Source organism: Peromyscus maniculatus, chromosome 7, assembly GCF_049852395.1.
Source record: "Peromyscus maniculatus bairdii isolate BWxNUB_F1_BW_parent chromosome 7, HU_Pman_BW_mat_3.1, whole genome shotgun sequence".
NCBI lineage: Eukaryota > Metazoa > Chordata > Mammalia > Rodentia > Cricetidae > Peromyscus > Peromyscus maniculatus.
Window position 1 is genome coordinate 98,922,816 of NC_134858.1, and position 26,507 is coordinate 98,949,322.

Genomic DNA, 26,507 nt, shown 5'->3' on the forward strand with positions numbered 1-26,507 from the left:
TGGGTGTGTATGACACAAAGAAAGATTAACAACTTGGTGTTCTTTTGCACCTATTTCTTTTGCTGCAATAAAGTTTGGGTCAGATTCTTGCTCAACTCTGAACATAGATATGTAAGTCATTTAAAGAATGTCTATCTGAAGCTGCTAATCCTCTCCCACCCCCAATACACCAAATAAGAGTAACTAAGACTGGATGTAGTATCTGGACATCTCCAGTCTTTGCTCTAAACCCGAAAGAATTAATTCTGCCTTGGTTTTCTTTCCTGCAATCTCCTTGTATGCAGGAGGAAATGAGCTGACAGATAAATATCCCATGAGAAAAACTGGAACTACCCCCACAGACAACAGCAACTTTTCTTGTGACCCAAAAGCATAGCTTGCCATCTAGAGATAATCATGATCAACCTGACCATGGATTACATAAGACTGCTTGCTTTGCTAAGCTGTTCAAACCCCCAGTTATGTGAACCTTTAACATTTGCCTCTGTTCCCTTTTCTGGAATGTAAAAGCTTGGTCAATTCGCTGAGGACAGGTCTTAGGTCACTGTCCTCTTTCTCTTGGGATGGCCACAGTGCTTTTATGAAACTTCCTTCCTATCTTCACCACTGTCATCTCTTGAATTGAATTCTGGAAATAGTGCATAGACCAGGTCCCTTGGGACTGTGAGTTGGGCTTTTTCTCTAAAACTAACATTATCAACATTTATGAATCAACAAATGAGATCCAGAGTTTCCATAAATGTTCAGTGAACACCTGAGCAAAATCATTATTTAATAACTAAGTATGTACTATATTGTTTTAAAATGTAGCTTCCTTTTCCGAGCTGCCGCCAAGATGGCTGAAGTGGAGCAGAAGAAGAAGCGGACCTTCCGCAAGTTCACCTACTGCAGCGTGGACCTGGACCAGTTGCTGGACATGTCCTACGAGCAGCTGATGCGGCTCTACAGCGCCCGGCAGAGGCGCCGCCTGAACCGCTGCCTGTGGCGCAAGCAGCACTCGCTGCTCAAGCGGCTGAGGAAGGCCAAGAAGGAGGCGCCGCCCATGGAGAAGCCGGAGGTGGTGAAGACGCACCTGCGGGACATGATCATCCTGCCCGAGATGGTGGGCAGCATGGTGGGCGTATACAACGGCAAGACCTTCAACCAGGTGGAGATCAAGCCAGAGATGATCGGCCACTACCTGGGCGAGTTCTCCATCACCTACAAGCCAGTGAAGCACGGCCGGCCTGGCATCGGCGCCACCCACTCCTCCCGCTTCATCCCCCTCAAGTAGCTGTGGCCAATAGATTTGTGTTTGGTTAAAAAATAAATAAATAAATAAATAAAATGTAATGTTTCTGACAACTAAAGAAGTACACAGAACAATGGCTATAAATGTGTACCAGGTAGAAATTTTCATCTGATCACGTTCACTTTGTTTTTTTTGTTTTTTTTTTTTTTTTTTTGGTTTTTCAAGACAGGGTTTCTCTGTGCAGCTTTGCGCCTTTCCTGGAACTCACTTGGTAGCCCAGGCTGGCCTCGAACTCACAGAGATCCGCCTGCCTCTGCCTCCCGAGTGCTGGGATTAAAGGCGTGCGCCACCACCCCCCGGTATCACTTTGTTTTATTAAATAATCTCCCTCAAGCCCCACTGCTGTTGGGTATTACATGATAGGTGAGTGTTCTCTATCACTGAGCTACATCCATAGCCCTTGTCTTCTTGAGACAAGGTCTTTTAGGGAGCTCAGGTTAGTCTTCAACTCACTATATATTCCACACTAGCCTTGAACTCATGGTTCTCTTGCTTCTACCTCTTAATTCTGAGATTAAAAAACTGGACCACACTGCCCAGAACAAATGAAATTTTAAAATTATATATTGGGCTGGATAGATAGCTCAGTAATGAAGAATGCATACACTTTCCCAAAAGACTCAAGTTTAGTGCCCAGCATTGACACTGAGCAGCTTACAACTGCCTGTAACTCCAACTCCAACAGAGCCAACAGTCTCTTCTGGCTTCTGCAGGCACGGTAATCACATGTACATACATGCACATTTAAAATTAAAACCTTGCTGGGTGATATAGCATGCTCTATAATCCCAGCACTCAGGGGTCAGAGGCAGGTAGAATCTATGAGTTCCAGGCCACCATGGTTTACACAGTAATTTCCAGGCCAGCCAAAACTATATAAATGAGATCTTGTCTCAAAAATAAACAAAAATTAAAAATCCTTTAAAATTATATATTATTATTGTGTACGTGTGTGCATGATGCATCTCTGTGGGCACATGTGTGCAGGTGTCAGAGAACAACTTGTGGAGTTAGTTATTTCCTTTCCCTGGGACCCAGGAATTGAACTAAGTCTTGCATGGAAAGTGCCTTGACTCTCTGACTCATCTTGCCCTCAAACAAAAATTTTAACAAGGCTAAAATAATATTTAACTCTTTGTTTGTTTATTTATTTATTTATTTATTTGTTTGTTTGTCTATTTCAGAACAGGGTCTGACTATGTATCTCTGGCTGCCCTGGAACTCATTATGTAGGTCAGGCTGTCCTTGAACTTACAGAGTTCACCAGACTCTGCCTCCTGAGTGCTGGGATTAAAGGCAAAAGCCATGATACCTTTATTTTTTAACTTGGCATCTCTAAAATTCAACCTTTAAAAATTACATAATGTTTAGGAATATACAAATGGCATAAGTAACATGAGAAACTACTTACCACCCAGAGTAGAAAGACAACATTATGTAAACAACTGAGGCCTTCTGCCCATTTTTCCTGGTTGCACCTTTTCCCCTGCTCCACGGTTATTTTTCTGAACATTGTATTTATTGTATCCCTGTACTTCCTCCTCTTTTTAGTACAAATTTGTACATTTCAAGATAATTCATATATTTTATAACTTACTTTTACTAATTTGGCTTTATATCTGTGAATGAATGTATGCTGACATTTATAATCTCCATATAGTAGATACTAGGTTTAGCAAATAGTTGATGTTTTACATATCATGGACTTTTGGTCAGGAGCAGTAGATTATGAGTCAAATTAAAGTCTGTCATATTTGGGACAGCTGTCATATTTGGGACAGATAGTTAAAACACCATTCTTTTTTCTTCTTAGTGAACTCACAGGCTACATATTCTCTATATTCCAGGTTGTACAATAGGCTATCAAGAACGTGGAGGCTTCAAACTGAGTCCTTAAGTGGAGTAGCAGAGTCCCTTGCTTAACCCCTGGACATTCTGAGAAAGAAGAATCTTGCTTCCCTGACAAAGTCATCTACACAAACGGTTAGATAATTGTCTTTCTCCAAGTGTTCACAATCAGTAAAGTAATTAGAGGTAAAGTGAAAAATCTTTGGAAAACACGTCTTTGGTTCAAATTGTTGTTTATTCTAACTTGCACAGAGAAACAAACCTCACACACGTTTTCTTTGAAGGCCTGCTGCACTGACAGTACTTGGTTTACATGCTTAAATACTGTTCAGGAACATTAATTTTGTTTCATCAGCTAGATTTTTAGCTCTTTAAGAATCAGGCTCTAGCTGGGTAGTGGTGGCACATGTCTTTAATCCTATTACTTGGGAGGCAGAGGCAGGTGGATTTCTGAGTTCAAGGACAGCCAAGGCTACAGAGAGAAATCCTGTCTCAGAAAACCAAGAAAATAAAAATAAATAAATAAATAAAAATAAAATAAATTCAGGCTCTCTTGTCTTTTGTACCCTATCCTTCACCTTACAGAAGCATGCACATATGTGAAGGACTGATTTCTTGGTTACCTGGGAAGGATGAGGATTAATATTAAATCATCTACTCTATGTAAGTGTCATATTTCACTGCTTATGTTGTGCATGAACATATTAATTCTTTACATGCATGGATATATACTAAGGCTAAGTGACTTTCTGTTAGTCACAGAACCTAGAAGGAAGATAATGGGCCTGGACAGGACAGATGAAAACAATCCACTTAATTCAAATCCTTTGCTGCTTTTCGACTAAACTGAGATCATTCCTAGCATAGAACTTGAAATGGCTAACAAAATTATTTTCAGTTTATACACTTTACAAACAATAAAACATGTATTTGAAGAATTCCCAGGACTCATGATTTTTGGCTCTTACCTTGATCACTTCTGGTGTCTGCTGAATCAAAACAACTGAAGTACTATCTTTGGCTTTCTCACCAACAGAACTCCTACAGGCAGATGGACTGGCCTGGGAGGAAGTTGTCAAGGTTTCCTGTAGAATCTGCATCATTTCCTTTTCTTGTGATAGGCTTCCTCTGCCTGATTTGCAGTCAACTAGTTCTTGAGCAAAGTCTTCAATGCTTTCCAGAATCCGAAGTAAGAGGGCTCGGTCTTCTTCTTCTATTTTGTGTCCATTGTTTTCAATAATCCTTGTTAGACAGGAAGGTGAGACTTTTTCTGCAGGTGAGGAGACTACAGGCTTAGGCTCAAGATCTTCATGGATTTGACCAGTCAAATGACTATGATTATTTAGAGAACTGATGCTTTTACCCTTGGCAAGTGGTTCTCCAAGAGAGGTCTCCATCTTCTGTGAAAATGATTCCAAATCCATTAACAGTTTGTCTATCTCTTCTTGACTATTAGGATTCATAAAGTGTCTTTGGCCTTTTAGTTCAATGGTAGGAACTTCTAATTTAGATTCTTCCTTAGGTGGATGAACCATCGTTGGCTTTTCAAATATCTTACCAATTTCATTTTGCACTGAGGCAGGACATTTTTTAAGATGAGTATCATGGTCTGAAAATTCTTTATGTTCATTTACCTTTAGCAGACCTTGACCTTGTCCATTCTCTGTTTTCTGTCCTTTATCTAATAATGACTTCTTTCCATCTGATTCTTCTTCAATATAAAGAGTTTCCATTAAGTTACTAGAAGAAACATTCTCTATAGGGTTCGTGGTTAATGATGGAGATTGAAGCTGCACAGGTTTGAGAGTTTCAGGATTGTTTACTTCCAAGCTACACAAGGAATTTGTGTTGTTTGGAGTGGCTTTTACAGTGTCTGCTTGTTTAAAATTATGCTTGTCATCTTGCAATTCAACAGTCTGAAACTGTCCAGAGTCAAGGGCTGATAGGTGGACAACATCTTCATATTTAGGGGGCTGTTCAGTCCCATATATTGGGGAGAATGGAGTCAGTTGTAAGTTAGGTATATTACTGACAAGTTCTGTTAAATCTATGGCCTCATTATTCCCAGACTGCATAAATTCAAATGGTAACTTTCTCAGGTAGTATGCTAGCCTGGTCATGACATTCATATAGACAGTTTCAGAGTTAGAAATTGCATCATTGCCATTTCCTTCATTGATGCTAGCTCCTGACTTTTTCTTTATGCATTGTTTTATGATGTCTGTACATTTTTTCAAATCTTCAGAGCATTTCAGTAAGATGTCCAAGCACATTTTTATGTCTGTCCCAGAAGAAAAATGATCTATTTTATGTTTTTCCAAAATCTGAGTAACTAGGTCTTCTTCAGAAAAGTTCTGAAGAAGCATGGAAGTCAGGTTTGTATCAAATGAATTTCTATGAGATAAAGATTTTTCCTCAACTGAGGAACTCCGGAGTAAGCCAAAGGATGGAGAGGTCCCATCATTATTATAATGGCCACAGAGTAAGTCAAAATCAACTGACCTCCTATTAAATGAGTCAGATTTAACTTTTCTTCCTTTTTTGTAAGCTGCATGGTTTGAATTTCTGAGTCTTTCAAGGGAAAATTCTTTTATTTTCCCACTGGCAAAGCTGATTGCTTCTCCTGCAATATCCTTTAAGTTACAGGTATTCTGAAATGTAGATGCTTTCTTGGCCCTGGGTATGCCTGTGAGGACCTGATGGTGATAGTCTTCAGCTGAGGAAAGCCCATTTTCATGGGGCAAAAACACATTGTTCAGCTCTACATCTTTGAACTGAGACACAGGGATATGCAAGAGGTCTGCACAAACACTATGATGCACCACAATGCAGTCTACTCCATGTGTGAAGGTGTGGCAGGTTCCAGTGCAATAATGTATGGCTTGTTCAAAACGCCGGTCTATCAGCACACTACTATAATGGTTCACGGTGCTAACTACAAGTCTGTAAGTTGCTGCCATAATATCAAATTCACTTAGTGGTAGGACTTTATAGACTTTGTTTCTTGAAATGATACTTCTCTGAAAAAATATTTAATGACAATGTTCAGTGGCTTCTTGCAAAATATAGTAATTTTTCCATGAAAGGAAATCTTTAAATTTGAGGTTTGGTAACTATCAGTATACAGTAGCTGCTGCACATGTATGCTTATATTAGCAAGTCTAATAATTTAAATATTATATATTTTAGTTTTATTTAATAACTGGATACTATAGCATTATTTTTATGAAAGAATATCTTCTTTTAATTCTTCAGTGGTTCTATATTATGAAAATTTATTGCCATAAACTGTCATATTCTTAGTTGGTGGTACAGGAGTACTGTGATAGCTGAGTCCCCCAAATCCTTAAGTGATCCATTTTTTTTCTGTAAACGACAGAGAAACCTATAATAAAAGAAGAAAATAATTAAACAATGCAGTTAATCAATGATCTCTATTCTCCATCATATAACTTGCTGCTGATATTTAATATAGGCCTTTGTTTTCTCACATTCTATACTCAGTACTTTAAGTAGTACCTCAATTCTGCTTTCTTGTATATGCCCAACTGATATTCCTATATTACTCTTCTTACCTTTGTATATAACAGTAACAAGCTTATATCTAGACAGTTGTCTCATCTTCACAGCTCAAGAATGAACACTATTGCCAGGCGGTGGTGGCATAAGCCTTTAATCCCAGCACTCGGGAGGCAGTGCCAGGTGGATCTCTGTGAGTTCAAGGCCAGCCTGGTCTACAGATTGAGATCCAGGACAGGCATCAAAGCTACACAGAGAAACCCTGTCTTGAAAAACCAAAAAAAAAAAAAAAAAAAGAATGAACACTATTGTTTGTTCTCTTCATGGATCAAGAATAGTTTTCTGATCCACTTTCAAGCCCTCTGACATGTTTCTAAGCCACCTATCCCCACATTTTCTACTGTTCTCTGCACCAACCTTCTGCTTCTGTCAATCTAGTCTCTTCTCAAAGCCTGCCAGCACTCGGGGCCTACTCCTAGTTTTGAAAGTTCCTCTACAGTTGGGAATTATTCTATCATCTTCTCTGTTCTCACACACAGACAAACAACCTTCATTATTGCTGTTGGTCCAGTATTCTTGGACCCTGCTTCATGTATATTTCTTTCTCTCTTTTTTTGCCATCTACATAAGATTTCTTTAATTATCCTTACTTAAAGAACAGCTTGTAAAATCTACAGTAGTGGCTTTCCAAAAACATTCTGTCAATGCTATTTAATCACAAAACTCAAAATGCCTACTGTATCATTGGCTCTAAATGCTGGGGGTTATAGCAGTGAACAACAACAACAACAACAATAAAAAACAACCTTGACCTTACTGAGGTGAAAATCTAGTTGGAAAAAGAGTAACATGTAAATAAACATATAATTCATTAGATATGTGTTGTGGGGAAAATCAATCAGGGTAAGGATTCAGAAAAATATAGGGGTGTTTAAAAAGAGAAATCAGTGGCATCTTTATTAACATCTGAGCAAAGAAGAGGGAGCAGGCCAAAAAGGTATCACCAGGTAAATCATATCAGGCAGTTAAATCTTAAGTGCAAAGTCCTGAGTTGGGATCATATTTGATTTACTACAAGGATAAGGAGATTAATGTGGCTGAAGCACAGAAAGCAAGAACAGTATAAGAGGTAAGGTCAGAAAGGAAAGGTGGAGTCTAATCAGGCAAGAGCCATAGACCTCTATAATGGAATTGTTCTACCTCTGAGAACACCAGGACACAACTGATGAACAGGGAATGGAGAAATGACCCGATAAGAGTCACATTTTAAACAGATGATTTTGGATGTTGCTTTCAGGCACATAGAAGACAAAGAAAGCAACAGGGAAATAAATAGGATTGCAAGTGGCCAGGCAGGAATGCTGGGAAGTTAGAACCAATATAGTAACAGTGTAGCAGATGTTTAGATGTATCTATTTCAAAGTATAGCCAACATGATTTGCTGAACCACGGAATGTGTAATAGGGATGAATCAAGAACAGTGCATTAAGGCTATGATAGGAAAGATAAATATAGCAGTGAAGGAGAATATAAATTTCATGGGACCATCACTGTCACTGGTGATTGTTTGTTTTGAGACAGGGTGTTACTATGTAGCCATGGCTAGAATGGAACATGATATGTAGACTGGGCTGGCATTGAACTCACAGAAATCTACCTGCTTCTGCCTTCTGAGTGCTGGCATTAAAGGCATGCTCCATTATGCCCAGCACTACTGGCATTTTAATAATAAAAATCTTTACCCATTTAAAAACAAAAAAATGTGTTCATATTTTATTTCTTTAATCCTATAAAACTACTGTACTTACTTCATTTATTTGTTTTTGGTAGGCTGTCTATTATTATCCTTTACTTATTTAGGTATTGGGAATTTAGTGACTATAGAAACAATTAATGTAAAAGAATAAAGCCGGGCGGTGGTGGCGCATGCCTTTAATCCCAGCACTCGGGAGGCAGAGCCAGGCGGATCTCTGTGAGTTCGAGGCCAGCCTGGGCTACCAAGTGAGCTCCAGGAAAGGCGCAAAGCTACACAGAGAAACCCTGTCTCGAAAAAAAAAAACCAAAAAAAAAAAAAAAAAAAAAAAAGAATAGTTGTTCTGGGACAGTGTCTTACTATGTAGTATAAGCTGGCCTCAAACTTCTCTGCCTTTGTCTCCTGTGTGCTGGGATTATAGACATTCACTACCATGTCAGGAAAGAAATCTTTCTTGTGTTGAAATTCCATGGTGGTTACAGTATTAACTGCTGCTTCTTTGGATCTAAGGTCACTGTTTCTGTACCAGTACTATACTATTATAATTAATATTAAAGTTTTGATAATTTGAGATACAACCTACATCCATAATTTCTGATTCTTTATCTTCTAAATATTCTTTGACTGTATTCTAGATAAACTGTTGAACTGTCAATTTTAAGAAATTTTCCCATAGTTTAACTACAAATATAATAAATTTATCATTTGGAAGGAACACTGATATCATCATGATGCTTGGATTTTCCCCATGGAAGATATAAATGTTAATTCTAATATTCTATCACCTTTCTCTTCGTGGTTTTCTTCAGGTGGATCTGAATGGGTCTCACTGTGTAGCCCTGGCTGTCTTCCAACTTGCAGCAATTCTCCTGCCTCTGCCTCTCAAGTGCTGGCATTATAGGAGTAAGCCATCACACCTTGCTCCCTAGCCCTATTTTTGTTTCTCTGTGTCTTAAATTAGTTGCTATGTGAATGGAGTTTGAACTGCCTCATCCTCAACTTATCTTCAGCATTTCAGGTGGCTTATATAAAACTAGATATATCCAGATTGGATAGAGCTGATGCAGAAAGAAGTTCCACAGTAACAGAGGTGTCCAGTAATTAGGGAAAACTATAAAGTAGTCCAACCATAAAAAGTGTCATGGAACAAAAGCTAAACACAGCAATGCAAGACATGCAACCCAAACAGCCCAAACACAGAGCACAGAAATAGATAGCATCAAGTTGGGGCAAGAGATGACTCAATGGCTAAGAACACTCGCTGTTCTTCCAGAGTACCTGAGTTCAGTTCCCAGCAACCACATCAGACAGCTCACAGTTCCCTGTAACACCAGTTCTAGGAGATATGATGCCATCTATTGGCCTCTGGGGGCACCTGTACACACATGGCATATAATCACACAGACACACAATATACATTTAAAAAAACAAAAAAAAATTAAGAAAGAAGTAATGTCAAGCATTAAGAATGATATACCTTTTTAGAAATCTAATTTTTTTGAGGGGAATGAGACAGGGTCTTGCTATATAGCCCTGGCTGGCCTGGTACTATATAGCCCAAGCTAGCTCAAACTTATTACAGTTGTCTTGCCTCAGCCTCCCAAGTGCTGGGGATTATAGGTGTTCAGCACCATACCCAGCTATAAATCTACAATTTTTAAAGAATGCTGAATAAGGATACAAGGAGAAATAAACTAATAATGTTGAGAGCTATCACATAACTATATGGGATATATCAGGAGTATTTCCTAATATAGTTAATCTGTACTAATCAAAATACATAATTACTAGAAAATTTAAATGCCTAATATATATTAAAACATATGTCAGATTACTTCTTAAACTAACAATAACAACAACAAAAAACCCCAAATATTTTTTTTGAGAAATTTCAGAAAATAGACAAAATGTTTTCCTTAGGCCTGAATAGTAGCCAAACAACTGGTTAATAAAGTAGCATGAAAAAATTCATCTTTTACTAGAATTAGAAATAAATCAAAGAATATATATTATCCAACAGAACTTCCAAAGTTGATGGAAATACTTTATACTATCTGATATGCCTGTAGTTTGTTACATGGGGATACTTCAAATGTGGCTAGGGTAACAAAAGAACTGAATTGTACTTAAATTAAAAGATTTCTTTTAAGTTGTAAAATATTTTAGACATACAGGAGTTGAAAAAATAGTACATGGAGTTTCTGTGAATCCCTTTGCCCAGTTTCCCCCAGTAATAACAGTGCACTTTACTGTACCACTACAGTTCAATGATCAAAACCAGGAAAGTGATACTAGTACTTGGATTTCATCAGTTTTCTGTATATCCACTCCTTTTTGAGAGAAGAAAGTGTTGATCCTTTTCTTCTGTAACTAATGATACATTCAAGATGCACAATTGTGCTATCCCGCCTGCCCAGAAGCATCTCATACTATTTCTGAAGCCACACACCTCAACCAGAAACACTGACAAATGAAGATTTGTTCTCCAATGATACAATTTTATAATTTAAAAAATATTTTACTTTCCCAGTCATGGAAAATCATCTTCTTGTTATTGACAAAGCTACCATCATTCAATTGGTATCAGATTCTGACATGGACAAGTAACATTCTTCACTGTTAAAAACGTGTGTGATGCTGGGTTATTAGGCATAGTCTCCTAAACTATTATTCACCTGTTTCTAGGAAAAACAAGATTCTTTACTAATGAACAATGACAAAATGTCTTAGAATGAAAAAACGTGCAGGCTCACCAGTGATCAATGAAGTACAGATTAACATACTTTTTTTTTTTTTAACCCTTCTTTAGTTTTTATTTGTCATATTTATTTTCTAGATACAGGTTTTCCTTGATACCAGGTGGGTCTTAAATTACCTATTTTCTGGCTGCACCAACCCATCTCATACTGAAATGAGAGGCCTGAGCCACCCCGACTTCTTGATTGTATAATCAGTCTGAAATCTCTTTAATCACAGTGCACTGATATATTTATCTAATTATTCCTTATCAATAAAAACTCAGGAGTCATAAGTCAGAGTAAGTATCTGAATGATCAGAGAAGCAGTAGAGAAGTGACCAGTGACCTCCTAACATCATTTCTCCATCCCCAAATCCAAGACCCTCTCTAACTCCACTACTACTTCTTGCCTCTCTATCTGTCCGCAGTCCTCTAAAACCCCTATGGTTAATAGAGAACATTTCTGAGATGGCTCAGCGGGTAGATTTACTGCCTGCACTAGCATGAAGATCTGACTTCATTGTCTGGGAGGAAAGCACTAATTCTGTCAAGAAGTCCATAATGTACTTTTATCTATCAAATCAACATGTGGAATGTATCATTCCAGGAGAACAAGGCACCTCTTTTACCCTAATAGTAGAAGTATAAATTTGTCATTTTTCTGGGAAAGAGATTGGCCCTATGAATCTAAAAACCTTTAAAAAGTGCATGTGTACATGTAAATATATATCTTTAACTCAGCAATTTACTATTTGAGACACAGGGTAAGAAACAACTGGACAACTATGTAGATTGGCTTCTCTCAATATCTCACATTATCATGTATGATAAGGTATTCCTTATTATTGCTGAGTAGTATCATACCATTTTTTGTTTACCCATTCATTTATTGAAATATATTTATTTGATTTCCCATTTTTTTTTCAGTGCTAGGGATTAAAATTAGGGTATTTCACATATGCTAGGCTATAACACCCAGGACAAAGAAAATGCTTAATAAGTGCTATTGCTCCAATTTATTCATAAAACACTTTTTCTTCTATGTCAGGCATTGGGAGAATGATGGTGAATAATCCATGGTAATGATTCTTAGGATATTCACGGTTAGTGAGGCAAGGGGAGGGAAGCACAGCAGATAACAGGAAGAGAATGAGTTCTAACTCAAGGATGGGCACAGAAAAGGTAAAAATGGTTTCACTGTTCTTGTGTTATATGGGGAGGTACCTACTGAGCAACCAAAGACGATAACTGAATAAAATGTGAACACAGTCAACAGAAAGATCACAGGTGGAGATGCAGCTCTGAGAAGATACTCAGGGTAAGGATGTAACATGAGGACAGTTCTGGACTGAGGACACAGGGATCATTCATAATTTTGGGTTAAACAGAGGGAGCAGATTCTCAGAGGTCAGAAAGAAAAAGATAGAAAAGTAATGGAACTAGGAGAAGTTGGGCATGGTGGCTCATGCCTGCAATTCTAATACTTGGGAGGTAGAAGCAGGAGGATTAGTTCAAGACTAGCCTTTACTACATAGAGAATTTGAGACTAGCCTGGGTTACATGATACTGTTTTAAAAACAAACCTAAGTATGGTGATATATTGTATACTCCAATAAAGCTTACCTGAGGATCAGAGGACAGAGCCAGCCACTAGATTAGACATAGAGGTCAGGCAGTGGTGGCACACACCCTTAATCCTATCACTCGGGAGGCAGAGATCTGTCTGGATTGCTGTGAGTTCAAAGTTACACTGAAAACAGAGCCAGGCAGTGGTGGCACATGCCTTTAATCCTAGTACTGGGAAGCACACATGCCTTTAATCCCAGAAGTGATGTTTGGGCAGAGGAAGGTATATAAGGTGTGAGGAAACAGAAACTCACTCTCTTTAGACTGAGGATTTTTATAGAGGTAAGAACTAGTGGCTGGCTGTTCTGTTTCTCTGATTTTCAGACAAGTATATTAGGGTACACAATATATCACCATACCTAAGGCCTATGAAGTAGCTCATCAGGTAAAGGTGCTTGCTTGAATGCCTGAATTCAGTCCTTGGGACCCACATGGTGGAAAGACAGAAAACTACTGCAAGTTGTCCTGGGAGTGATGGGGGGTGGGAATGTGGTGTGTGTGTGGGGGGGGGGGGGGAGAGGTGGGTGTGGTGATATTTTGAACAAATAAATTTTGCTCGAAGATCAGAAGACAGAACAAGCCACTAGATTAAACATAGAAACTAGGCAGTGGTGGCACACACCTTTAATCCTAGCACTCAGAGGCAGAGATCCATCGGGATTTCTGTGAGTTCAAGGCCACACTGAGCTACACAAGATTAATCCAGCCTAAAAGAAAAACAGAGGCAGGCAGTGGTGGCACACACCTTTAATTCCAGCACTTGGGATCACACACCTTTAATCCCAGCACTAGGAAGGTTGAGACAGGAAGTGATATGGCTGGGCAGAGAAAGGAATATAAGGCAGGAGGAGACAGGAACTCAGTCTCTTTCAGGCTGAGGAGTCGGTGGGGTAAGAGGTGGTTGCTGTGGCTTGCTCTGCTTTTCTGATCTTTCAGCTTTTTTTTTTTTTTTTTTTGGTTTTTCGAGACAGGGTTTCTCTGCGTAGCTTTGCGATCTTTCAGCTTTTACCCTGATATCCAGCTCCAGGTTTTTATGAAGTCCAATTAGGATTTGTGCAACCTGTGGGTGTGCTGTCTGGCAGTCAGACCGATTTACAGAGTAGGTTTTCTCCTTCCATCTTTACAGAAGTTCTGAGGAGTGAACTCAGGTTGAACTATCTTGCTGGATCTCATAGGCTTCTTTGAAAATTGAACAAAAATAAAACTGCTTCCCCCAATAACTTTAAGCAAAATAAATGCAAAGATAATAAAACCTCAAAGTAGAAAGAAGAAAATTATATAAATTTCACACACAAAAAGGAAAAGTTTGAAAAGTAAGGTTTGATTATAAATATATTTAAATAAAGTAGCAATGAGAAAGATTTTGCTGTTAGGATCATATTAATTACTGGCAAGGATTCTTGGAATACACTGAGAAGTTTAGCAGACCTCAAGTTTCTACCAATTCTAAAGGTGAGAATATGGTATCACTAATTTTTCTCAATCCAATTATTCAATTTTTCTTTTACAGTTTATCCATCTGTATCTTAAGGTCTTTGCCTTGCCTATCTTCATAAGGAGCTTTCTTGTAGCTTTAAAAATAATTATTTTTATTCTATGTGTGTAAGTGTTTTGCTTGCATGTATACACATGCAGTACTAGCAGTGGCCAGAGAAGAGCACATGATCCTCTAGAACTGGAGTTACAGCTGGTTATGAGCTGCCATGTGGGTGTTGGAACTAAACCCAGGTTTTCTGCAAGAGAAGCAGGTGTTCTTAACTGCTGAGCCATCTCTGTAGGCCCTTCGAGCTTTTTGTTGTTTTAGTTTTATACTTTCAGCTTTTGTGTTTAGGTATGTGACAACATTTTAAATTAACTTTTATGTAATTAATTTTTAATAATGTTGAGTTTAAAGATCAGCCAGGATCATTTGTTCAAAAGATTGATCCTTGGGGCTAGGTGTGTAGCTGAGTACAATGCTTGGTGAGTACACAAGGCCAAGAAGTGATATCCCAGTACAATTAAAAAAAAAAAGAGTATTTTGTCCTCACTGAGTTATGTTGGTACCTTTGATGAAAACAAAACAAAACAAACAAAACAAATAACTATATATACTGCTTAAAATCTTTTATGTATATCTAAATTTGTCAAATATATTTTCTGTATTCACTGTGAACATATACCTTATTCTTTATTTGGTAATGTAGTAAAATGATGAGAGCTGAAGTTCATACTAAACATTTAAATTTAATGAATGATGAATTAGAAGCAGGGATGCACTTAGAAATAGAAGATTAAATTACAATAATAAAAAATTGATAGTGATTGACTCTAAAGAGTAAGCCTAGACAGAAAAAAAAGTCATTAAAAAAAAAGCATTTAGAATCAATACTTTAAGTAAGAAATATCCAAATAACATTTGTAACAAATTCGAGCAATTAAAAAGAGATTTTAGAGCAGTATGGAGATGAGACTGGGCCTGCTTATGTGTTATGGCTAGTTGAGGTCAATGATGCAGGGAGAGTGAATTCAGCTTCAGGCATAGGTTGCTTCAATAACACATTCAGGAGATACTCATGATATAGCTGGATATATTCAGTTGCAAAGAGATAGGAGTTGAAAATAAAGATTTGGGAGAAAATAGTAAATAAAAGTTTTAAAGCCTCAAAAGTTGATGATATTGAGTATATGCAGGATGAGAACAAGGTCAAGGAAAAACTCTAAGGGATGCTGGGACATTTAATGCAAGGAGAGGGACTTAAAGGAGAAAGAGCCAGGCATGCCTTTAATTCCCAGCACTCAGGAGGCAGAGGCAGGCATATCTCTGAGTTCGAGGCCAGGTTGGTCCATAGAGTGAGTTCCAGGACAGCCAGGGCTGTTACACAGAAAATCCGTGCCTCAAAAAACCAAACAGGCCAGGAGGTGGTGGCTCACAACTTTAATCCCAGCACTTGGGAGGCAGAGCCAGGCGGATCACTGTGAGTTCGAGGCCAGCCTGGGCTACAGAGTGAGTTCCAGGGAAGGCGAAAAGATACACAGAGAAACCCTGTCTTGAAAATTCAAAAAATAAATAAATAAAAATAAAAATAAAATAAAATAAAAAAGAAAGAAAGAAAGAAAAAAAGAAAAACCAAACAAAAACCAAGATGGGTAAAAGATTGAATTTTCAAAGGGCAGGTAAAGAATCAGCCAAGTATGTCACAAAATTAAAGAATAGAGACTATTTATTCTTGCAATATGTTGAATTACAAAGCTCTTGTGTACCAAGGAACACAGAGCTGAGCTTAACTTTTATGGATGTTTGTGCTTTATTTCATAGAGAAAGACGGGATGTTAATAAACCCTTAAGAACCATAAACATGATGATGGACAATAGAGAAAGGTATTACACATATTGTTCCACTTCAGGAAACATCTGCAGCAGAGAATATGAGGTAAAGAAATTCCATTGTTTATCTCGGTCAGTGTAAGGGTTCAAGAAGAAATGAACAACATAATTGTAAACATTGGAATTGGTTGAATTTCCATGTCACTCAAATAGGTCACCTGAAGGGTCTGAAGAGAACTGTAGAAAGTTTTCTTTAAAACCCTTTATTTAAGAGAGTCTAGAAGGTATGACTCAGAAGTAATGAGTCATTTAAAAATAATAAAACTATTGCTTTGCCTGGAAAAATAAAGGGAATTTTGGTTGATGACTCAGTATGGAAACTGCTTCCAAGAGGACAGTTTGGAAGAATACAAAATAGGTACCATAGAACTACTTGGGAAAACAAGAGAAGAGTATTTTATTCATTGTATTCAGTTATAAATAGTTGAGAAAATAAACTGAAAAGGAGAAATATTTTCATGAGATTTTTATGTTTTATATATATGTAATATATATGTAAGTATGAAAGAATAATATTTTGAGTTTAGAAATAATGTTTCAATGAAAGAAATATAGAGTATTATAAGAATATTTTTAACAGACAATCTAATTTGAGTATACAAGAGGTAGGAAGTGCTTAAAAACTTTCCTCTGTTTATTTATTTATTATCTTTTTGTTGTTTGAGACAGGGTCTCTCCATGTAGCCCTGGCTGTCCTGGAACCTGCTATGTAGACCAGGCTGGCCTCAGATTCACAAAGATCAGCCTGCCTTTGCCTCCCTGGTGCTGGGATTAAAGGTATATGCCACCAAAAACTTACACATCACCAGTAGACATGCTAACCTGGAAGGGGGAGTTCTTGCAGGGCTATGGAGGCCCACAAAGGTTTCCTAGTGAGATCTGAACTTGCTTTACCTAGCAGGGCTGCATTAGGGGATTGCTTGACTTGTGTGGTTACTAGGTGTTTGGAAGAGTCAGCACAGCACGTGGCTGTGCTAGGGGGAGGTCTTTTGCTCCACCCCTTGACATTCCTATAAATAGCCCTTTAGGAGAGAAAGAAAGGGGTCGGTAGATAAGGATCCAGGCCCTCCAAGGCTATCCTGTGTTTCCATCTGTTTCTCTCCCCTCTATCCTTCTATCTAATATCTCTTATCCCTCTCTCTTCAAGAGTACCCTGTCATAAAATGTGGGAGCTGGGCTCCCACACAGGGCCCCACCCATAGACAAAGAACTACAGGTAAGACTGCTGAGAGAAAAAGAATTAGTCTTCCCCAAGGACGAGCCCCCTAATTGGTTATCCAATACCAAGTGGCCAGTCCTGAAAGCATGTGTGTATACTTATAAGAAACACTAAACTGACTTAGCAGGTTGTTATGCATTCTCTCGCTCTCTCTCCCCCTCCTCCCTCCTTCAAGAAAAGAGGCCATGAATTTGAGAGGGAGTAAGGAAAGAATATGGGAGTACTTAAAGGAGTAGAAGGAGGGGGAGATGATATAATTAGATTTTAATTTTAAAAATTGCAAACAATCCCTCTTATCTGTCTTAAACTGGAAAAACATTAGTGGCTGAATGAAAAACACCACGAAGGCAGTACTTAGGACACCTTGTTCAGCTTCTGCTTCTGTACTAACTCAATCTGATAACCTGGTCAAGCCACTTCTTTCATTGAGATTTGACCTTCTCTTTTGGGAAAATAGTATAAGATGGCTCTATGGTCCAGAGAATAAGAAAAAAGCAGAATTTTTTTCTTGGTTTGAATTAGGAAAAACTGTGTATACCAGATATTATTTGATGTGGGAAGCATAATGAACTGGTGATTCATTTTTATCGCATGCCATTTGTAAAGCTACTGGCTCCAGAAAGAAAATTTGAGGGGCTGGAGAAATAGCTCAGTGGTTAAGAGCACTAGTTGCTCTTCCAGTGGTCCTGGGTTTGATTCCCAGCACCTATACAGAGGCTCACAACTGTTGGTCTTTAACTGAAATTCCAGGTGATTTGATGCCCTCTTCTGGCCCTTGTGGGCAGTAGGCATGAACACAGACCCAAGATATATACATATATATTTACATAAAATTATTCCCCTCCTTCTACTCCTATATATATACATACACACATACACACATATATACATTTATATATATATTATATTGTATATTTATATAGTCTTTGTGCATGCCTAGAGCATATCCCATATATATATTTTTAAAGGAAATCTGGAGTTAAACTGTTACAGTTTTAAACAAAGAAACACTAAAGTTAGAGATCCAGCTAACTCAGTGGTAGAGGATTTGCCTGGCATGTGTGAGACCATGAATTAAACTCCTATAACCCACTATTATTTAAAAAAATCACTATTATATATTCTAAAATAGCAAAAACAGTTGCCTTGGACATTATACAAGAATTGACGGTAAATTCAGAGGAATGGTTATGCTCTAAAGTGACAAGTATTTGAGTGCTGCTGCAGATCAGATACTCATCAGGGGGCACAATTAGACTCCCCGGGGCTGCCTCACAACTACCACAGTGGGATCTGGAAGAAAAGGAGGATGCCTAACCTTTGGTCAAGGAAGCCACCCCCAAATGGGGGCTGCCATGCCCACTCCTGGGGCAGAATGGGCACAGCTGGCTGCAGGACAGCAGGAGAGGTGCTGAGTGAGCAGAGGGAACAAAGTAGAAGGTGCCTTCCACACACCATCTGGTACTATTCCAGTGCTAAGTTGGCTTTCAGAGGACAAAAGACTGAAGCTGGATCAGCCAGGCATCACAAAACTCGTGTTGCACGTTTTAGATTGGGGGAGGGGAGTCAAATTCAAATTTACACAGAAGGTCTATCACTTTATATATACTGCTGTGGAGAGCAAAATTTGGGAAGCAAAGCTAAGCAAGCAGGGTTAGGGTCTCTGCAAGCTCCAGAAGCAAACCAATGAGGTCCTAAATGAAGGGAGCTCAGAGTGTTGTGTAGTTATTTCTTCCAGACTGAAACATCCCCTCCCAGAGGAAGGCTTCTTTTTTTTTTTTTTTTTTTTTTTTTGGTTTTTCGAGACAGGGTTTCTCTGCGTAGTTTTGCGCCTTTCCTGGAGCTCACTTGGAAGCCCAGGCTGGCCTCGAACTCACAGCGATCCGCCTGTCTCTGCCTCCCGAGTGCTGGGATTAAAGGCGTGCGCCACCACCGCCCGGCCCAGAGGATGGCTTCTTAAGATTGGGGACCTGAATGAAACTTAAAAGGCTCAAGAAATAAACAAACCTTTCAAATCTCAGGAAACTCTAAACTCAGAAGATTTACAAGCTTCCTGCCCAAGGTGATAAGTGCTCCAGAAAAGAAAATGCAATTTGTCAGGCAGACTCTACAACCTACCAAGCTGCCTGTGAAGTCTACAATGAATCCCAGCAATGCAACTTTTGAGTCACTGCCCACGCTGAGCAGTGCTGCAAGCCACAGGAAAGTGTAATGGAACTCAGCCACTATCACAAAAGTTTGACCATTCCAAAGGTCAAGCCATAGCTTAAGAAGTCTTGGTGATATTTTAGCTTTTGTGTGTATCTATCTATCTATCTATCTATCTATCTATCTATCTATCTATCTATCTATCTATCTATCTATCTATCTTAGCTAGTTCTTAAAATGATTTTCTTGTGTGCTTCCAAGAACTCCTAACAGTGTATTTATCTAAAATACCTATCAAGCATCCAAAGACAAACGATCTCCTGAACTAAGGTAACAACACCCTTATGGAGACAGGTGATAGATAGCCTTATTTCTTATGCAATTTAAGGTGAGACCCTCCTTTCTTATACAGCTTTACCAACATTATAGACTCCTAACTTCTTACTTAACCACTTCTAGGAATAGAGACTGAGCACATAAATCCCCTTTTTGATATACTAACTGATATTAGCTCTCAGCTGACCTCCTCCTTTACCACTCCCTTTTTGGGCTATAAAAGCAAGCCTGATGGTCACTGCCTGAGGAAAACTCTTGTCTGCCTTTATAACCCTGTAAGAATTCAAGCCTGGTGACCTTGCTTCAGGAGAGCACTGCTATTGCATGGGTATATAACTGTATATATACCTCAGAGACTTGGAGGAGGATTTTGAAGATTTTGACTGAAGAACTAGATAGAGAACTTGAGGACGGAGAACTGAGAGGGATGAGGATTTTGACTAGAGAACTTGAGGACGAGATGGAAGATGAGAAAGAGCCAGATAGGGAAGTACTAGATGGGTAAGAAAGAGATGAGAAAAATCTAGATGAGGCAGAATTAAGATGAGAGAATTAAGATAGAACTCAGAAGGGACAGCAGATAAAGGTAGAGAGAAATCAGGCAAAAAAACAAGCTAGACACGAGAACAGAACTGAAGTTGTATAGATAGGATTTTATCTCTGAGGAATAAAGTAGATAGACAAAAAGCTTGGTGTACTTAAGATTCTTTTCCTGAAAATAGTTCTTGTCATTCATAGTTTCTCTTCTGGGCCTCTGGGAAGAATGTTATTAAGACTGGTCCTATAATAACATTCGAGAGAGCAGTGATGGCCGTTACCTTTGAGTCATTCACACTCCTGTTAAGTAGTCCTTCAGTATACTCTTTAAAGGAATCCCAATAAATTCACAGGTTCACTAAATGGGTGAAATTGTGTTTTTGGTCTGCAGTTGGTGTCCTACTGAGCTGAATAGACATTGTTCACATCTTCATATAATGGCATAAGTGACAAACTCATTAGCAAGATCTGAATACAATTATTTTATCTTTAAATTTGGTGTCTTTCAATATTGCTGTGCAACCACAAATTCTGGTCATAATGTAAAAAGAGATTTATTTTCCCATTAAATGGTGCTGGGGATCAAACTCAGAAATTTACAAATATACCAGAAAAGTGCTTTATACTAAATTATACCTTAAGCCACTAAGAACTTATTAAGTAGATTTAAAAATACTAATTTACATTAGTATATACAATGTTTAGATTACTGCAGAAAAAAACCATCTTTTCTCCTTTTGTAGGAATTTATGTGATGAAGGAAATGAGACAAAAAAGACTAGACATCAATTCATTCAGTATGTATTTATTTAGTCCCTCCTGAACCCTCATGATGATTCCTTTGGGGGCACATTTCTCTTTAAATGCTATTATTAATTATCATTATTATTTATGTGTGTGTGTGTGTGTGTGTGTGTGTGTGTGTGTGAGAGAGAGAGAGAGAGAGAGAGAGAGAGAGAGAGAGAGAGAGAGAGAGAGAGAGAGAGAGAGAAAGAAAAAGAAAGGAAGAGAATATTAGGGTGTGTGCCAAGGAGAGCACATGAAATGGGAGGACAACTTTCAGGAGCCGGTTCTCTCCTTCCTCCACAGTATCTATAAATCAAACTCATGTCATCAGGACTGCTCAGCAAGTGTTTTTTATAGAGAAGGTCATCTTGCCAGCACTATTCTTTTGTTTGTGAGATGGAGTCTTGTATGTATGTCCCAGGCTACCTCAACTTTTTCCTTCTGCTCAGCTTCCAGAGTGTTTGGATTAAGGTGCAGGCCACCATGCCAGGGAATAATTTTTATAGCTTCCTTTTCTTTCCTGACAAGTTCATTTTGGTACAAATGAAGAGTGAAAGCATTCGAAGCCAAGTGGGCAAGTCTAGAGGAAATGAAATAGACACACAAAGTCAGGAAATTTTGTTTGAATGGAATGATAAAGAAATTCTGAAGTATGGTATGGGAGGAGCCTCAAACTACTTTTAATATAGTTTGGATAAGAAACACCAAAGTTCTGCTTTGTTTCTGGCTTTGTTTTAAACAATAGGTACTGAGACCCTGTCTCACAAACAAGTTTTTTGTTTTTTTGTTTTTGAGACAGGGGCTTATTACATAGCCCATGTTGGCCTCAAAAGAGTGATTCTTCTGCCATGGGACAGGACAAAAGCCAAATTAATTAAGGGACTATTCTATTACTAATCTTAACTCTTTGATTCTATTCTGATTCTTTAAACTTTTCTTAAAGTATAAATTTTATATCAATTTACAAGATTAATATATATATATATATATATATATATATTTTAAATTTTGTTAAGATATGGTCATATAGAGTACTAACTAATTCTAGAAAAAAGGCTTCAATTAGCTGCGCATATATATGTCTTTGTGTTTGAGTCTCTTATCAGTTTTCTGCAGGAAATCATGGCCAGGCCTAACATCAACTGAAGTCTCCAGGAAGAAGATGGGGTCCCACAACAACAACAATTCCACGTGGACAATAATAATACCATTAAGCTGACAAACATCATCTACAGATCAGCTTTGAACTACAAGGTGCTCAGAGCAATTTTGAGATGACTAGCTGAGATGATCCAGTCTCAAAGACTACTTGAATAAGGACTTGAGATAAACCCTGAACTTTGGCATTATACACAGACTGGATAGTGAAGGATATAGTTACCTTTCCTAGAATTTGACAATTAACCTAAAATTTTTCTTTCAGGATAAAGATAACTTCGCCCATACCCAGCAGGAAGCAATTTTAAGAATACGACGCCCACATTCCCAATGAAGTGGTGTGGGGCGGGTGGTTTTTTGGTCTTTTTAATGGGTTTTGGGTCTGGGATAATTTTCATTGTTTAGGGGGGCTGGTTACAAGTTGTTGTCGAGGGTTAGGAAAAAGGCTAAGCAAAGGAGATTAGATTTAAGGTTCTTGTTTAAAAAAAGAAAGAAAACAAATGAAAAAGACAATTACTAGTTTTAAATACTTTACATTATTACCAACTATTAGGATATAAAGAAATGAAAGTTAGTAGTTAGACATTACAATAGAACTTGTAGTCATATTAGATATGTTTTAAAAATTGAGCAGATATATTTCAGACAGGTCATCTTCAAACCCTTCAGAGATCTACAGAATATGGCATTTAAAATGTTTTAATAACTTAGAAATTTTTCTTTTTTGAGACATGTTGGCTCCTGGCAGTACCAATCTACTTCAGAGAAAATATGGGCATTGAAGAAACTGCAGATGGAGTTAACTTTCATTGTGACAAAAGTTAGCCACTGGACAACAAAGTATCCTCGAATCAATAGGACAAAATGGACAGACAGGACACAAAACAAAGGACTACTGATTGTTGCCAAAACAAGTGTGGTTATGGCTTTATCAAAAGGCATCTTCTGAGGCCAGGACAATATGGCACCATCCCTGAAGTGGCCTTCACAATCCGGAAAAGGTACAGTGCCCTTTTCTTTGAAGGCAGCTGAACAGGCAGTGGGCCGATGGCTTCTATTGTGCAATGGAACAGCAGCTGAAAGCTCACGCCTTTCGATAGTAGACTGGCATTTAATAGAGGGATGTGGAGAAGAACGGGATGCTGAGATGAAGCCATATATACACAGCCAAGAAGAATGGACAGCTGAATTCAAAAACTGTCAACAATTTCCAGAATTTAAAATCCTGAATCATGACATGACACTAGTGGAATTCAGGTGTTTCTGGTACATGGACTGCTCTCACGCAATATGAGGTTGAACTGTTGGCCTCGTGTACATCCTACTTCACAAATGAGTCTGTCAGATATGCTAAGCCTATAGGCTGAAGATGATGCCCCAACACTGCAGAGAAACCTCAGGTGACTGTCCAGGCAGATGGCTGTTTCTGTCAACTCACAAATTTTTTGGAAGTTCCTTGCATGCACTTCCTGTTTTCATTTTTGTTAGCTAATATTATTTCCTTCTTGGGTCTCTGAGGGAGTTGAAGGTTAGTTAGTTATAGTTGAAGATTAATTAGGATAGAAAGTGAATTAGATATATTTTGGACTTACTAAAATAGGATAGATAAGGGAATTATTTTCTCTGATTTGTCAAATACAAATGGACTAGACATTGTTTAGGTATTTGTTACTTGTATATATTGTATATAGTTATTGTACTTTTGTATATAGTTTTTCTTTTGTTAGTTATAACCTTTTGCCTTTTTTCTTTTTATTAAAATAGAAAAGGGGAAATATGGTGGTATTTTATTTGTACTGAAATGTGATTTTCATTGTATGTTAATAAATCAAATTGCCCTGGGGTCAGGGCTATTAGAGCCATAGCATGAGCGTGGTGGTGGTGGTGGTGGTGGTGGTGGTGGTGGCGGTGGTGGCACATGTTTTTAATCCCAGCACTTGGTAGAAGAGCTAGGTAGATCTCTGTGTGTTCAGGGATACAGCCAGCATTGGATACATACGCCTTTAAGACCTGGAGGGCTGTACTTACAGGCAATGATGAGGCAGTCATGTGTTTGGGTTTATAACCAATGAGAAGGCAGAACAGGAAGACTATTTAAAGACAGACACACAGGAAGTAGCTCTCTCTTTCAGGGAAGCTAGGAGCACTGCAGGAGGTAAGATTTTAGCTCTGAGCTTTGACCTCTCAGCTTTCTCTTTTACATTGGTTCTGTGTTTCTTATTTTAATAAGATGGTTGGTTACATCTACAGTATGATTCCTACCTGAGACAGGAAGCTACTGAAAAGCTCTGAGCAGAGAAAAAAAACCATGATTTCACTCACTTTTTAAACAAGATAATTCTGGGTATCATGATGATAACAAACTACAAAGAATGAGTAAAAGAAAAAAGAGGAGACCAGGAAGGGGGTTCTTCAACAATCTAGGCAAGAAGGATGTTGGTTTGGACCAGGTAGTAGAAGACAAAGGGTGAAAGGAAGGTCAAGATTCTAGATGTATTTTGAAAGTAGAGGCAATGAGACAGATGTGCAGGTTTTGTGGGAAAGGAGGTCAAGAATGAATCTTTAGGTTTTTAAAAACTACATTTTGGGGGCTGGAGAGGTGGCTCAACAGTTAAGAGCACACTGGCTGATCTTCCTGAGGATCTGTGTTCAAATTTCCAGCACCCACATGGTAGCTCACAATTGTCTGTAATCCCAGTTCTAGAGGATCCAACATCCTATGGCCTCTGTGTATCAGGCATACATGTGGTACACAGATATTCATGCAAGCAAGACACCCATACAGATACAATTTTTAAAAAATTTTAAATGTTGTGTTTTGCTTTACTTGAACAACTAGGTGTGAACAGATGTTAACTAAGCTGGGAAGTGACAGGAAGAACAGATTTGTTGGTGGGAGGGGATGTGGTGGTGGCATGTAAGGTCAATGGTTCCATGCTGGATGTCAATTTTAGGATGCCTATCAGATATTTATGTAAGGGTATCCAACTCCAGACAGAATTGAGATTGTAGATTAAGGGAGGAATTATGGGCTGCAGATTTGGTAGGTGGATCTCTGTGAGCTCAAGGCCAACTTGATGTACATAGAGTGAGTTCCAGACCAGCCAGCAATATGTGAGACCCTGTTTCTAAACAAACAAACAAACAAAAAAGTTTAGGGAAGAGGAATCAGCAGAAGAGATTGAGAAGTGGCTAGGCAGAGAGAAACTGTAACAGTTCATATCTGATTCAGACATCTCACATCTTCTAATATTCATGAATCCATGGTAAGTTAACTTAAATGTTTAGCAAGAGTGAAAGCACCAGCACACAAATCAGACAAAATATCACATCCTTCTAAATCACTGACAAGTACCCTAAAAGGCAAACAAGGCAAACAAAGACGGTGTTTCAAGGAGATGAACTCATCAGAACATTAGATAAGTATTGAGAAATGGTAGATATCAGTGTTGTCAACTGGTAAGTCAGACTCTGTCCCTACTCCTGGAATTATGGTGGTATCAGTTTAAAAGAAGAGAGAAAGAAAATAAAAAATTACCATTAAATATAGAAAATTGCTTCAAAAAGTTTTTTGTGAAGTTTATGTGAAACAAAGCAATACTTAAAAAGGAAAGTGAATGTAAGAAGCATTGGTTTTTTTTTTTTTAAGAGAAAAATGGGTATCTTCATGTAGAAGAGAAAGACTCAGGAGAGAAGAAAGCTAATGACCAAGTACTAGTTCTTCCATGGTAACAGGAGAAAAGGTAGAGTATATGGATGCCACTACAAGTGGGTTACGGTAGCTATGATCACGAAAGGTCTTTTCTGACTCAATTTTATCAGTGGAATAAGAAACAAGAACTTCTATTCAAAGCAAAAAGTGGGAAGGAGACAGTGATCATAGGAAGTGACTGAAGATATAAAACAGTCACCCTAGAGGAAATGAAATCAACAGCAAGTGACTAAGGAAATGTAGTATGATTGCCAGGGAACATTAAAGGTCAACTTAAGGTCATGATCATGGACTTAAAGCATGATGCATATTAAAAAAAAGATGGTTTTATAGGCATGGACCAGGCAAAGAATTGGCTTTAACTGGTCCAATGATTTAAGACATGCAAGGCAACTGAATTGAGAGGTACATAAAATAAGAACAGATAGTATATAAATGAGAATGTATAGTATACAAGAGAGAGATGGTA

General features: G+C 38.2%; 1 protein-coding gene, 1 non-coding gene and 1 pseudogene across 2 annotated transcripts in view; 2 read left to right on the forward strand and 1 right to left on the reverse strand.

Annotated features, from left to right (window-relative positions):
• Ppp2r3a (protein phosphatase 2 regulatory subunit B''alpha) overlaps positions 1-26,507 on the reverse strand; it is a 155,016-nt gene that overhangs the window by 106,752 nt on the left and 21,757 nt on the right. The window contains exon 2 of the mRNA XM_076576919.1: positions 4,108-6,524. Coding sequence (XP_076433034.1) covers positions 4,108-6,099 — 1,992 coding nt within the window. The 5' untranslated portion in view covers positions 6,100-6,524. The remainder of the gene's footprint in view (positions 1-4,107; positions 6,525-26,507) is intronic.
• LOC102927493 (small ribosomal subunit protein uS19 pseudogene) lies at positions 811-1,314 on the forward strand (annotated as a pseudogene).
• LOC121831227 (small nucleolar RNA SNORA24) lies at positions 10,895-11,023 on the forward strand. Its single transcript, XR_006074603.1, has one exon. It is a non-coding gene; the product is annotated as a small nucleolar RNA SNORA24 (small nucleolar RNA).